Genomic DNA, 13,792 nt, shown 5'->3' with positions numbered 1-13,792 from the left:
TTCGTTTTGGCTGTGGGTCAGCTGCCGGTCTAGCTGGTCACTGGAGACCAGTTCTTTTGAATTATAAATGTGTTACCTTGTCACCTTTATTCACAGTGTCCATGCATCTACCAGTTCTTTTTTCTTTTTGTTTACTCAATTCTGGATGGACTGACTACGCTGTACCTACACTCGATGCAGGTCTTTTCTCACATCTGTCCATTATGAACACCAGCAAGAGGCCAAATCCACTTCCGTGTGAGTGTAGCACCATTAAAATGACACATCAGTCTAGGTACTAAGTCACAAGAGAGTGTGGGAGAAACAATTTCTAATTTGACATCCTTTTGCCTGCTTCTAAAAATGATTCATGTGTTCACTCGGTCTTGAGTCAAGTCAGAGCCATAACTCAAATGTGAACTTTGAAGCGTAAATCAGATTGAGGGACTGAGAATGAATAGAAGGTGCTCTCTGTTTTGTTTACCAAATTTATTTAATAAAGAACTTCCATGCCTGCTGAGGGACAGCAGCATTTTTGCATGTTGGATTGTAATATACAGTACATGTATATGTATGGCTGTATAGTATGTGCATGTGCATTTAGGAACTTGGGATACAGCAAGTACATGTACACATGGGATACTATGTACAGTAGAATATATACATTATGTGCATATAGGGCTGTATATGCATGTACACACATTGAGACCGCCGATGTAGCGTGTGCATTGCATGTCTGTTCTGTGGCTTCTGTGTCGTGTTTTATGTGAGCATTCATATCAGAGACACCTCTGATGCGGTCCCTCTGCCTATTAAAACATCTCTTCACTTTCTCTTTTGAATGGAAATGCTTCCAGCACGTTTGCGTGTCGTTTGAAAAATAGGCGTCGATCCCATTTCTAAGCTCGAGCCGCGCCTGAGACGTGCGTGTCACGCAGGTAGTGTGCAAGCTCTAGATGAGAGCCGTTCACAATGAGACCCGTTCACACTGCCAATTACAAGTATAATGATAATGCTAGCGTCATACTATAATGACAATGACATTAGGGCTGTGTGATATGACCAGGGCCCTGGTGAACTTAGTTCTACGCTAGGCTAACGACCCATAGAATCAAAATAAACTAGACGCCCAAGCAACAACAAGCACGAGGGTAATGCGGCTAAATAATGACCCCAGATCTAGCCAAAACCTTGGCGAGGGAAAATCTGTCATGGTCACTCTCTCTCTCTCTCTCTCTCTGAAGCTGTTAAAAGAGACAACACACATGTGCGATTCCCTCTGTGGAGATGACACAATTGTGATGACACACACACACACACACACGACTCTCTCTGCGCCTCATCTCCCTGTCCTGTGACTCCAGCTTACCCAGTTAAAGCTTTAATCCCCAGCATCTGCCTCCTCAATGGGATAATACACTCATCAGCACAAGCTGAGCTATTCCCATTCACAATGAGCCTTTTCGAACAGAAACATATTCCTATTCACATTGGGTATTTTAGAACAGACACATATTCCCACTCAGATTGGGCCTTTCAGAACAGGAAAAAAGGATCCTTACTTCACAAGGCCTATACACTCGTTAGATAAGTACATGAGCACATTGCACATTGCATTGATATATTGTATGGAATGTATTGTGGAGTATTTAGTGTGTGTGGGCTTAAAGACACAGTGTGTAACAATTCGAGGGATGGATTTTAGGGGCAGCCAGCAGGCTACACAGGCTATACATTTTTTAATGGTATGAAGTGACGTGAAGGGCAGATGTGCACATCTGCCATTTCAATTTGATGCTAATTACGTGAGCATGCTAGCAAGCTTTTAACTAGAAAAGCATTTCCTGAAGGAAATACAGTGCATGAAAATGCAAAAAATATGATGTCAAATATCATACAGAGTAAAAACAAACTATATTGGTTGCTAGGTAGATAAGGTTTAATATAGTTGGAATGATTGAACGGTTAAATAAGTGGATAGTTTAAATGGTTAAATTATTTAGGTAGATAGTTGACGATAACTGACACTTGGAATGGCTCTAATGTTTGCTAGCAGTTATGCTAACTATATTAACAAAGATAATAATGTTAACCAAGTTACTATGCTAACTAGCATGCTAACAATGTTAAAATGCTAAGTATGCTAACCATGTGACTTAGCTAACTTAGCTAATTATTTTTAGCAGTTATGCTAACTAGCATGTTAACATGCTAATTATGCTAACTATGCTAACCATGTTACTTAGCTGACTTAGCTAATCATTTTAAGCAGTTTTGCTAAAAATGCTAACTAGCATGCTAACATGTTAGCATGCTAACTATGCTAACCATGTGACTTAGCTAATCATTTTAAGCAGTTTTGCTAAAAATGCTAACTAGCATGCTAGCATGCTAACTATGTTAACCATGTGACTTAGCTAACTTAGCTAATCACTTTTAGCAGTTTTCCTAAAAATTCTAACTAGCATGCTAACTATGCTAACCATGTTACTTAGCTAAGCTTAGCTAATCATTTTAGCAGTTTTTGTTAAAAATGCTAACTAGCATGCTAACATGCTAGCATGCTAACTATGCTAACCATGTGACTTAGCTAACTTAGCTAATCATTTTAAGCAGTTTTGCTAAAAATGTTAATTAGCATGCTAACATGCTAGCATGCTAACTATGCTAACCATGTGACTTAGCTAACTTAGCTAACTAGCTACAGTGGGTAGGAGTCATAGTTGATGACAAGTAACAGTTACAATGGCTGAACAGTTAAAAAGTTCAGTAGTTTAAAGGGTTAAATTGTTTAACAGTGAAATATTGTAGTGAGGACTTTTATTTTGAAACAGTTTTTGGCAGAGGAAGCAGTTGAACAGGATGTGTAGTCTTAATAGGGCCAGTTTGTATGCTTAAAGCCTGAGACTGGCAGTTGGTCCAGGTGGCCCGAACACCTGCCATAGGATTCTAATTGCTTAATGGCTCTATTGTGATGTCATCAGCCCATGTTAAGTCTATGGGGAAATTTTGACTAGTTTTTAATTAATAGTTTAAAAAGTATAAAAGTTACAAAAATGAAAAATACAAAGCCCACATGTCCTAAGTAAGACCTACGCAACATAGTTTGAATGAAGTTTCTACGTTAAACGGTTTAAGTTGCATTAACTGCGTTAGAAGAAGAAGAATAAGAAGAAGAAGAAGAAGAAAAAGCCTTGGAATAACAGTACAGTGCATTTTCATGCACTGTAATAAGTGACAGCTGTGTGATTGCTAGTGTTCTCATGGGTTTTGGATGCCTTTTCTGTAGTTTGTTGTCAGATATGCCAGTTAGCCCCACTGCAGCAGTGATGTAGGCTTCACTAGACAGCATGTTTAGCAGCATCTCTATGTCTGCTCCTCGCTCTGTTGAGCTGTAGCAGGTGATGTCATAAACCACACTGGCAGGAAAGTTCAGTGAAGCCCCAGCCTGTCGACTTGAGTTTGAACAGTCACTGGTAGGAAAGGCTATTTTCAAGACCGACATAGACAATTAGGCTACCGTGTGCCGGAATACACTGTCTGCCGGTCGTCGTACTGTTTATTCCTAGAGATCCTCGGAATAAGTGTACCTGTGGTCAATCAAATTCATTCATTCATTGCAGCTCTCAGATATGAATTAACTTATCTATTTTAGTCTACATCATTAATAAAGTAGACAGTTTTTGCTAGAATATGCGTAAAAAAACCCTGTTTGGACAAATTAGTAGTTTTAGTCTACAACAGCCTGCCAAGTGCTCAAATGCTTTTATCCACATACACTGACCAAGATAATGTACAGTGCTTTGTCCTGAGACGGTTTAGTACTAGCTTACAACAGAGAAGGTGTAGCAGAGGTGTAATACCTGAGGAATTTCTTACCATTATTATTTTTGATTATGATTATGATTTTTGAACTTGCACATTTCAAGCATATTAGACATGCTAGACATGACGTTAAGATAACGTTAGATAACGTTGTATTACTTTGGCGAGAGGTGCTAGTGTCATTACAGACTTTTTCTGAGGCACAGCAACAGTTCCCTAAGGTGGCGAACTCATTGTGATGTTATATTACCATGTCAGATAGTAGCGTTTTAAAAGCACATAACAACATTCAGAGGGCACTTTATGCGTAAAGTTCAAGTGTCAAAGGTCAAGGTCTTACCCTGCTTGGAGCCGGCTCTGTCCCCGCTGGGGCCTGTGTTGGGCGTGTACTTGGTGTCGCGAGTGGCAGCGCTATGTCGTGTCCAGTCAAAATCATCGTTCTTGTCCTGGATGAACAAACAGATGGGCTCCTCCTCGAAGCTGCAGTGGAACTCGCCTGGGGTCAGAGGTGGGAGAGTTCAGAGAGAGAGAGAGAGAGAGAGAGAGAGAGAGAGGAAGGCTTGACCCATTTTAGTATTGATAGAAATGACATGGCAGTATGAGGTTTTTTTTTGTTTGTTTTATTCAACCTTTCCTTATCAAAGGTACCACAGAGATTCTGAATTTGCTTCTGAAGCCAGATGTGTCCAAAAACAGAATCAAAATAATAAAAGAAATAAAACAAACATTAAAACAAAGTTCTAAGCAGACAGGCACCAGTTCAATAGCTGCAGACGTATGAAAAGCCCAATGGTATGCTAAACAAGAGAATATAAAAGATTACTTAAAATAACAACAGATTGACTTTCTCATTATTTTACTTTAGATTGAAAAAAAAAAAAACATTCAATAGGATTAAATGCTTAAGTCCCACTGCAACATGCTTCACGTCAAAGGTTCTGAAAGCCTAAATCCTCTCTCTCTCTCTCCACAGGCTGGTTAGCACGGTCTGGGTAAGCCTGTCGAGACACAGCATTAGGAGACTTTCTGGTGAGGTTCAACCGTTTCCTGGGCCTCAACCAAATGTAAAAAGGAGGGGTGGATGTGTGTGTAGGGGGGGGGGGGTGGGGGATGTAAACATCCATACAGCTAAAGAGAGGTCTGACAATGAGAATGCCATTTGCTTTTCGCTGGTGTAGATTTCGTTGTAGTATCTAGTTTGCAGATCATCGGTGTAGATTTCTGTCAGATGTGAGATGTGAGAAGTGAGAAAACGGAAAAGTCGTTTAATTATGACAATGGAAAAAAGTTAGGCCCTCTTTATCTTATGAATGCTTTTTTTCTGAAAGGAACCTTGAATAAACCTACAGACCCTGATCCCAATAGGCTTGCTCATCGTCTGAGCAGCACTTCCTGACACAGATCCTGAGTACCTGTTAGGCCACGCAGGCTACAGAGAGCTGGTAGGAGCTGTCTCTCCAGCTGTGGAAAACTGATAATTAGATGCTCTAGCAGACCTAACACTTTTCTACAGGCACCCGATTTTTAATGAGGAGATTATGTAAAAAAAAAAAACACACACACGCACACAAAAACATGCTTGACACGGCTGCTTAATGCGCCCTTGTCTTTTTGATGTGTTGGCCATAAAACCTGCACGCTCTTTCCCTCCTGAGCCTCCTCAACAGTGACTGTTTGCTTACCAGAGCCAAAAAAAAACCCTCAACAAAAAACATGCCAATTAACCAAATCACGCAGGGAAGCAAAACCTTGTCAGATGTCCTCAAAGACTTTGGTTTGAGGAGACATTGGAATTCCGGCAGCAGATGTGCGCCCTATGATAAATATTCATGGGTTTGATTAAAATGTAGCTGCAAGCTCTTCGCGGGGGCAACCTTGAGAGGATAGGGCACTGGTGGGGCTTTAACGCAGGGGCAGCAGGAGTGGAGACACACCCGAGGCAGTTTAAGACGGTCCAGCAAGGGCCACGAGCAGGAGTGACCCAGCCCTCCCCACCCCTCCTCTCAGCAGCCTTGATTTAAATGAGGGCCCCGGCTCCCGGAGGAGAGGCTAAGTCTGCAGCTTTGGGGAGAGAGCGAGTGCCCGAGCTGTGTACAGAACCTCGCCGAGACTGATAAAGAAAACGAGAGAAGCCACGCTACAGAGAGAGACAGAGAGCTGAGGATTGCATAGTGATTAGCAGTCGAGGACAGATGAGAGGTGTGTGTGTGTGTGTGTGTGTGTGTGTGTGATTCAGCTCTGTATTTATACAAACACACGCACACACTATTGTACACACATACGCGCGCGCACACACACACACACACACACTTACACACATGTAAACAGATAAATGCATGCAGACACATTCACTTCCACGTAAAGACACACACTGACACAAACTTGCGCTCATAGAGGTGTGCCCTCACTCATGTATGCACGCACAGGCACATGCACACAAACGCAGACACAGAGACACTCACACACACACACACACACACACACACACACACACACACACACACACACACACACACACACACACACACACGCACAAAGTAGCAGGACAAAAGATAGATACTTACGTAAATGTGGATTGATAGGGGCTAAAAGAAAAGAGAAACAAGATGTAAGTTAAGCAGAGACAGGGCATCTGAACCTACTTTACTTGAACACAACTAAAAGCTCTGTGTGATCCATTTTAAAGGCTAGTCTATATCTGCTATCTCCGTTTTAAGTACAGATACATCACACAGACCTCACACACTTTCAGATACAAGCACTTCCTATACCCTTCAACTACATTTAGCAAATGTCATGTTTACATTTAACCCTTTATCAGCTGAGTTGTTAAGCAAAGCATGGCAGCTTTAAGGAATAATATTGTGGGAGCTGTTTGAAGCAAAGCATACAGAAAACAACGTTGCATGGCAGTGAATCACTCAGAAGAAGAAGGAGAAAATGAAGAAGAAAGGTTGAGGAGGGCGAGGAGGAGGAGGAGGAGGAGAAGGAGGAAGACGAAGAGGAGAAGCATGGTTTGAATGTTTCATGCCAGGCTGCTTGGCTTCCTCAGTTTCCCTGCTGATTGGGTAATGAGCATTACATCTCCACTAACAGTCACAGAGCTGCTTGAGCTTCTGAAACCAATCCAACATCAGAGCTGACAAGAATTTACAATGACACACAACTTTAAAACACACACACACATTAACACATACACACACACACACACACACACTTCAAGCTCGTCTGTTCATGATGCATCTGCACCCTTATTAATAAGTTGACACCTCTCTTTAAATCAATGTGCTCACAGCAGGTGTCCACAATCTGCTGTCTTAAAGGGTCAGTCCTTCACCTACTAATGCTTTTGCTGGGGGATGTCCGTGTGTCTGTCTGCCAGCAGGATTTTTTATATGACTCGGTGGAAGGGACTTGGGCATGGACTAAATAAGCTGGTCCCAATTTGAATCATGCATTAAGTCATTTTTTGACTTTGGGCATGTTCAGGATAATCCACCCAAACGTTGATGTTTGTTGGGTATGTACAGTATGTATGTATGTTTTGGTATGTTTGTCCTGAACATACCAGTCGTCATTGCATTTGGACTTGTTCAGTGAGGCACTAATGGCTGCCAATGTCTGAAAGGGGTAATCTCTGGCAGCTCAAAGCAGGTTGAGGCTATCAAGCGCAGTTTGTTTGAATGGGCACTTAGCCTGCGGTCCAAGCCTCTGCGGAGGCAAACCCAATCTGTGCTGCCAGGAAGATGCATGGGCCCTTTTAATGATCGATCCGCGTCCGGGTGGAATGGATGCTCTGCATGGCCAGCCCCGAGAAACTCTGTTACCGCCGCACTGATTTATGAAATGCTCCGCGCCGGATCGAGTCCATCGCTCCCAGCTGAATTGATTTTAATCCACTCGATTAAATCAACTAATAACAAATCATTCCCACAAAGCAAACACGTGTAGATAGAATATCAGCCAGGGGATTCGGGCCTCAGGCACCTGATCCCACTGGCATTAAGAGTAGTGTAACCACACTGAGCAAGGGCATACACACACAAACACACACACATCCATTACTACATACAAATATACATACACACGCACATAGTAGACACACACACACACACACACACTACTACATACAAATATACATATGCACATAGCACACACACACACACACACACACACACACACACACACACACACACACACAGATATGCAGAGGGAATTCTGTGTATGTGTGCCTACTCCCTACCGTTGTAAAATGTTACAGTTCACTTCAATTAGCAGATGTGTTTGTCAAAACATTATTAAAAATAGAGTACAGTTACATAATTAGGCAGTAACAATTATTATATTCATAAAATTCTGTAAAATGTTTCATCAAAAATGAGTTCAGGCATTGAGAATAAATTGAAACTGGATTAATGGTACCACCTTCTTCATTCTTTGGAAACACAGGGGTCATAATGTGTTCCTCAATGGAGTATATTTTCAACCTCAAAGCTCTAGAATCCATCAGCGGTGTGTCACAGAAGGCCAAGGAGAGAGAAAAACGGAAATCCTTTTCAACCCTTTTCAACCAAAAAACCCACTTGACTGTGTTCAACGTCTCGGACACATCTCAAAGATCCTCATCAGTGGCACTTTGAGATGAGAGCAACGGAGATCTTCAAAGGAGACAATGAACAGTTAAGAGTTCGGTGCAGGGGGATGAATCACCATTCCTCTGAAGACCTGAAGGTGTCAGAAGTCCATCTCAAGGACAAATCCACCTTCAACGCCAGAGACTTAGCCTGTCTCGTGTGTGGAAACCGAAAATGTATTAAATTACACAAAAACTGTATGGTTGAAAATGGAATGGGTGTTTTTTTTGTCTCTTTCTGCTTCACAATGCCCGCCAAATATAAAGGGTTGGTGTGCTGGTGTGTAGTGGTATTTGCCTGAAGGAGGCGTAGAAGAACATTTGAAAGATTGCAGGGAAGAAAGAGAATAGGGTGGAGGATGCTGTGTGAAGTTTGTTTTTTAGTTAACATTCAAAAATGAACTAGAGAAATAGCAACAGAATGTGAAGGACCAACCATTTTCACATACTGTCAAGAACACCTACGGTCTTTGTTGTCCAGATATCCACTGGCTCCTAAAACCAGGGCCGGCTATCTAGACATAGCACTTTGTACCATGCTGTGTAAAATACAATGAAAGTCACTGGAAGAAAACTGTGTGGCTGCCAATCCTACACAATTCTATATGACTCCTCTAAACCAGGGAGGACTGTTCAACTAACCAACATCAAGGTGCCCATGAAGAACAAAACAGAATGTGTGAATGCACCTGACAAAAGTCATTTGCCAGATGGGTTTATCCAAGGCATCATGCAGGTGCGGACGAGGGAAAAAAACAGTCAAAAGCAAAGTGGTAGGGTCATTTCATAGACCACACATGGCTCGTTGCGAAGGGAGGAGAATAATGTTAATCGAGCCTGAGTTAGAAGAAAAGCAGAGTCTGATATTGTTTGTACAAATATAAAGATAAAACCTTAGCTGTACTTTACTTGTGTTTTTCCTTACAGTAAACAAGGCATACATGAATGGGCCCAATGGGCTCACTCAAGTCTCCCAGGATGCCTTTGGGTCTTAGCTACGGAAAAGCCCAGGTGCTCAATATGACTTGCCCAGGAGGGGGTTAGGCAGGCAGTGCAAGCAGAGCTTGACAAACTGCAAATGCTTTTACAACACAGAGGCCTCAATGTACAAAGACAGCACAAATAGCGAGTTTTTCTGTCCGCAGAAAGTGAATGTTGTGCCTCGCCATATTGTGTGGAATTTTCTAAGCTTTCACTCTGTTACGTTAACAGCGTCGCCATTGCACGTCTTCACCCTCTAACGCAGTTCGCAGTGCCCATAGCTAAACTCAAAAAAGCTCAAAAATGTAGTTTGATAATAAGATGTCAACAAGCAGCGACATATAGAGCAGTAGTTCTACTCCACTTCAAATACTCTAAACTATGTACTGCACGTACTGTAGGTTATGACAGACTTAATACCCTAGATTAGGAGACTGGGAAGTTGATGACGTGAAAGTGAAAGTGCAAGTGCAAAATTAGAAAGGCACTTGCACTCCTCTGTAGTTGTTGCACAATTCTCCCTTTTCCTACCTTCCTTGCCCTCGACCGTCCCATAAATGCATACTGTATGCATGAGTAGAAAAAGTGCAGTTCGCCATTCTGCACTCCAGAGCCATGCAAAAAAGTGGAAGACGCCATCATCCATGTGCGGTTTGCTTTGTACATACTGTAAGATGACATGTTTTAAGGTGCAAATAGCATCAGAAGCATGCGGTAATTTGGCAGTAATTTTTTGTACATCAGGCCCAGAGAGTCAGACAGAGAATGACCTTGTTGTCGTGTGTGTGTGTGTGTGTTTGCGAGAAAATACCTTGGCAAATCACAGTGTTACAGTTTTATCAATGTCCAACCAATTTGTTCTTTCAGTCTAGCAGTCATGTATAGTTAATGACTTGACCGGCCAGTGGCCCATCTGTCCTACTCTAAGGCAGCCAAGCAGGATTACAGTACATCAGTGCAAACCTGTTTTTCTTAAGAACCCACACATAGTGTGCTATCTTTCTGTCAATTTTGAATATTGATAATACTGTCTTTATACTGTAAGTAAGCGCTTTCAGATATAACCTCCGGAGTATATTTGTCAAACGGAGGTCCTACCCTTCGGATGATTCAGATATGATGCTAACCTATACTGACCTTATAATGGACGTGATGTGTGAACGACATACACGCACATTACAGAATCGTGGTTGTCGAGTGAGGGGTGGGGGCTTGTAGAGTTCACAAGATGCAGATATGACGAATATATGTGGCCGCTGCCTGTCACAGCTGCTTTTGTTTACAAAGTGTAGCCTATGCATTATGTAGGCTAAAGAAGAGAAATCTATTGTGCATAGGCTAATACTTGAAGCAGGCTAGTCACGTAAGTGAGCACTTGAAATTGACCTACAGTATTTGTATGTGTGCTTCGAATAAACACATTTATCTGTTTTCAACGTTATGTAGCCTACTAGAATCTGGTTTGCGTTGGAGAAAGAGAGCATGCACAAACTTTATGGTAGGCTACCAGCCAATTCAGTAGGCTAACTCAAGACTTCAAGGCCATCATACAACGTTTTTAAGCAACAAACAAAATACTGACATACCAGTGAAGTTCGTTTTTTCATGGTTTATTTTTTTTCAAAAGCATCCTCTCCCCATGTGTCTATTGCATTTACGTAAGGAGCTTGGAACAAAGTTGGGTTTTCTTCGTTTTCATTTTCTCTAGGCATATATGCTCAACAAATATCAGCGAGCTCAGCAAGTCATATGGGAAGGCTATCAATGAACAGAAAACCGTGTTGGCTAACAATTTGTTAAATACTCCTATTATTGTCGTCAACGACGTCGCTGTAGGCTACTGCCTTTTCAGCGCCTTCTGCTTATGGTGATTCAGTCTTTTGAATTTGTTTGGCCTTGCCATGCAGTTGTAGGTTACAACGTGCCATTCCCTTCATGTGTTCTATCAAAATGTTGTATGCCCTCATGGACAGTAGTCCGTGGATGTCTGCATCTTCCAGGTCGGAGATTTTCTGACAGCACTATGCCACTCCATCATAACACTGGCATTTAAGTCAGATCTAACCACATGGACGCACGAAAGAAACGTCACCAACACGGCCTCTCACTAGGTGTGAATTTTAATCGCATGTTCTACGCCTCGTTCAGACACAGAACATTTACATAATGTCCGGAGGAAATACTAGGGGAGTAGTAGAACAACCGCTAAATTCAGACTTCCATATGACCGGTTATGTCGTTCAGATATACGGCCCCACCGTTTAACATCGGCAGAACCTCCGGTCTTACACGTATGTCTGAAAGCGCTTAGTGTTAGCGTGTGTGTGTGTGTGTGCGTGTGTGCGTGTTTGTATCTGTGTGTGTGTGTGTGTGTGTGTGTATGTTTATGTGTGTGTGTGTGTGTGTGTGTGTGTGCGTGTATGCGTGTGTGTATCTGTGTGTGTGTGTATGTTTGTGTGTGTGTGTGTGTGTGCACGTGCACTCACTAACACTACTGGATACTGCTGAAAGTATTGGACTTCAGATTGTATTTTTAACCCTGCCTGTCATAGCATGAGTGTTGACGTAGCGATGTGAGATGTGAGATGTGTTTAACACATTAGCCTGCTCTGTCAGAGAGCTGCTGAAGCACCCCTCTGATTTGTCCAGGAAACAGGAAGATGTGTGTGTGTGTGTGTGTGTGTGTGTGTGTGTGTGTGTGTGTGCGCGTGAGTGAGTGTGTCTGTGTGTGCGTGAGTGAGTGTGTGTGCTGTAGTGAAGGAAGAGAGCAGTCACCCAGTGTTTGTGTGTGTGTGTGTGTGTGTGTGTGTGTGAGTTTGTGCAAATTAAAGTGTGTTAGTAAATTAAAGGGAGTTTATTTATTACTTGTGTGTGCAAAAGAAAAAGTGTCACAGACATTAATGTATGTTGCTTTTATTGTTGTTGTTGCTGTAGAGCCGCCCATTAGCCTCTAGCCTAAAACTCAGCTCATGGTTTATTCAGACACAAATTTCAGTAGAACAAAAATAATTATTAGTCAGAGTTTAGAAATGGCACAAGTTCAACAAACTTGATTTTTCTGGAGATTGTGTTAATCGGCACCACTGAGACAAGAGTTGACGGGTGCGCACCAACATCAGTGGAGACGCCCCCTCCTGGGTGTCACCCTACATTACTGCAAGCCCATCAGATCACACACAACCAGCTTCTTGCCCTGACAGTTTGTCATGGTGCCAATCAACATTACATTCAGCTTCAGGACTATCATAGCAGAGATGAGACAAAATAAAACCTACATAACAAAAATAAAACAAAACAACTTAACAAAGAACAACTCAAAGAGTACCAAATTAGTACCAGAGAGTACCAAATTAAGAGACACGAAATCTAATGTAAAGCAAGCCAAACAAAAACAAAGAAAACAAAGCAACAAAAGAAAAGAGGTGCAAGGCAAGGCAAAGTAAGGCAAGGCAAAGTAAGGCATAACAAGGCAAGGCAAAGAAAGTAATGCAAGACATAGGTAAAGAATAATGCATTGTATAGAAGTGGAGAGGACTAACTCCTCAATGAATAAGAGACTAATATATTGACTAATTGTAAAGAAGTGAAGAGTGGTCTAGTGCTCACCACTATAGGTAACGATGCTGCACGGGTGGAGTCTCCCCCTCCGGGGGGGCGGATGGGAGGAGAGGCGACTCACAGGCCTCCTCCGGACGGATGAGCCCTGGCCAGGTTGTAGGTGATGAGCCTCGGCCTCTTCCTGGGATGGGGGCCTCCACTGGGATCTCCTGCTCCCCACCAGCCTGCTGCCCCGCCTACAGGTGGGAGGAGAGAAGAGAGGACACACACACACACACACACGCATGCACGCACACACACACACACACACTGTGTGTGTGTGTGACTAAGCCTCTGTAGTTGTCCTGCACACCTGTTTCTCCTGTTGTGAGTGTTTCAGAAGCATCAGCTGGCAGATGTGGCATTGTTGGAGCCCTACAGCACTGGCTAGAAATCTTTTTCTATGTTTGTGTGTGTGTGTGTGTGTAATCGCACTCACTAACACTACTGGATACCGCTGGAAAGTATTGGACTTCAGATTGTATTTTTAACCCTGCCTGTCATAGCATGAGTGTTGACGAAGCGATGTGAGATGTGAGATGTGTTTAACACATTAGCCTGCTCTGTCAGAGAGCTGCTGAAGCACCCCTCTGATTTGTCCAGGAAACAGGAAGATGTGTGTGTGTGTGTGTGTGTGTGTGTGTGTGTGTGTGTGTGTGTGTGTGAGTGAGTGTGTCTGTGTGTGTGTGAGTGAGTGTGTGTGCTGTAGTGAAGGAAGAGAGCAGTCACCCAGTGTTTGTGTGTGTGTGTGTGTGTGTGTGTGTGTGTGAGTTTGTG

General features: G+C 42.6%; 1 protein-coding gene across 1 annotated transcript in view; it reads right to left on the bottom strand.

The window, feature by feature from the left end:
• Positions 1-13,792, bottom strand: part of LOC125299176 (MAM domain-containing glycosylphosphatidylinositol anchor protein 2-like) — a 214,908-nt gene that overhangs the window by 11,192 nt on the left and 189,924 nt on the right. Inside the window, 2 exon segments of the mRNA XM_048250330.1 lie at positions 4,145-4,300; positions 6,369-6,389. Coding sequence (XP_048106287.1) covers positions 4,145-4,300; positions 6,369-6,389 — 177 coding nt within the window.

Source organism: Alosa alosa, chromosome 8 (genome assembly GCF_017589495.1).
Source record: "Alosa alosa isolate M-15738 ecotype Scorff River chromosome 8, AALO_Geno_1.1, whole genome shotgun sequence".
Taxonomy (NCBI): Eukaryota; Metazoa; Chordata; class Actinopteri; order Clupeiformes; family Clupeidae; genus Alosa; species Alosa alosa.
Note: the sequence above shows the minus strand (reverse complement) of the source record. Positions and strands in the feature narration are given on the sequence as shown.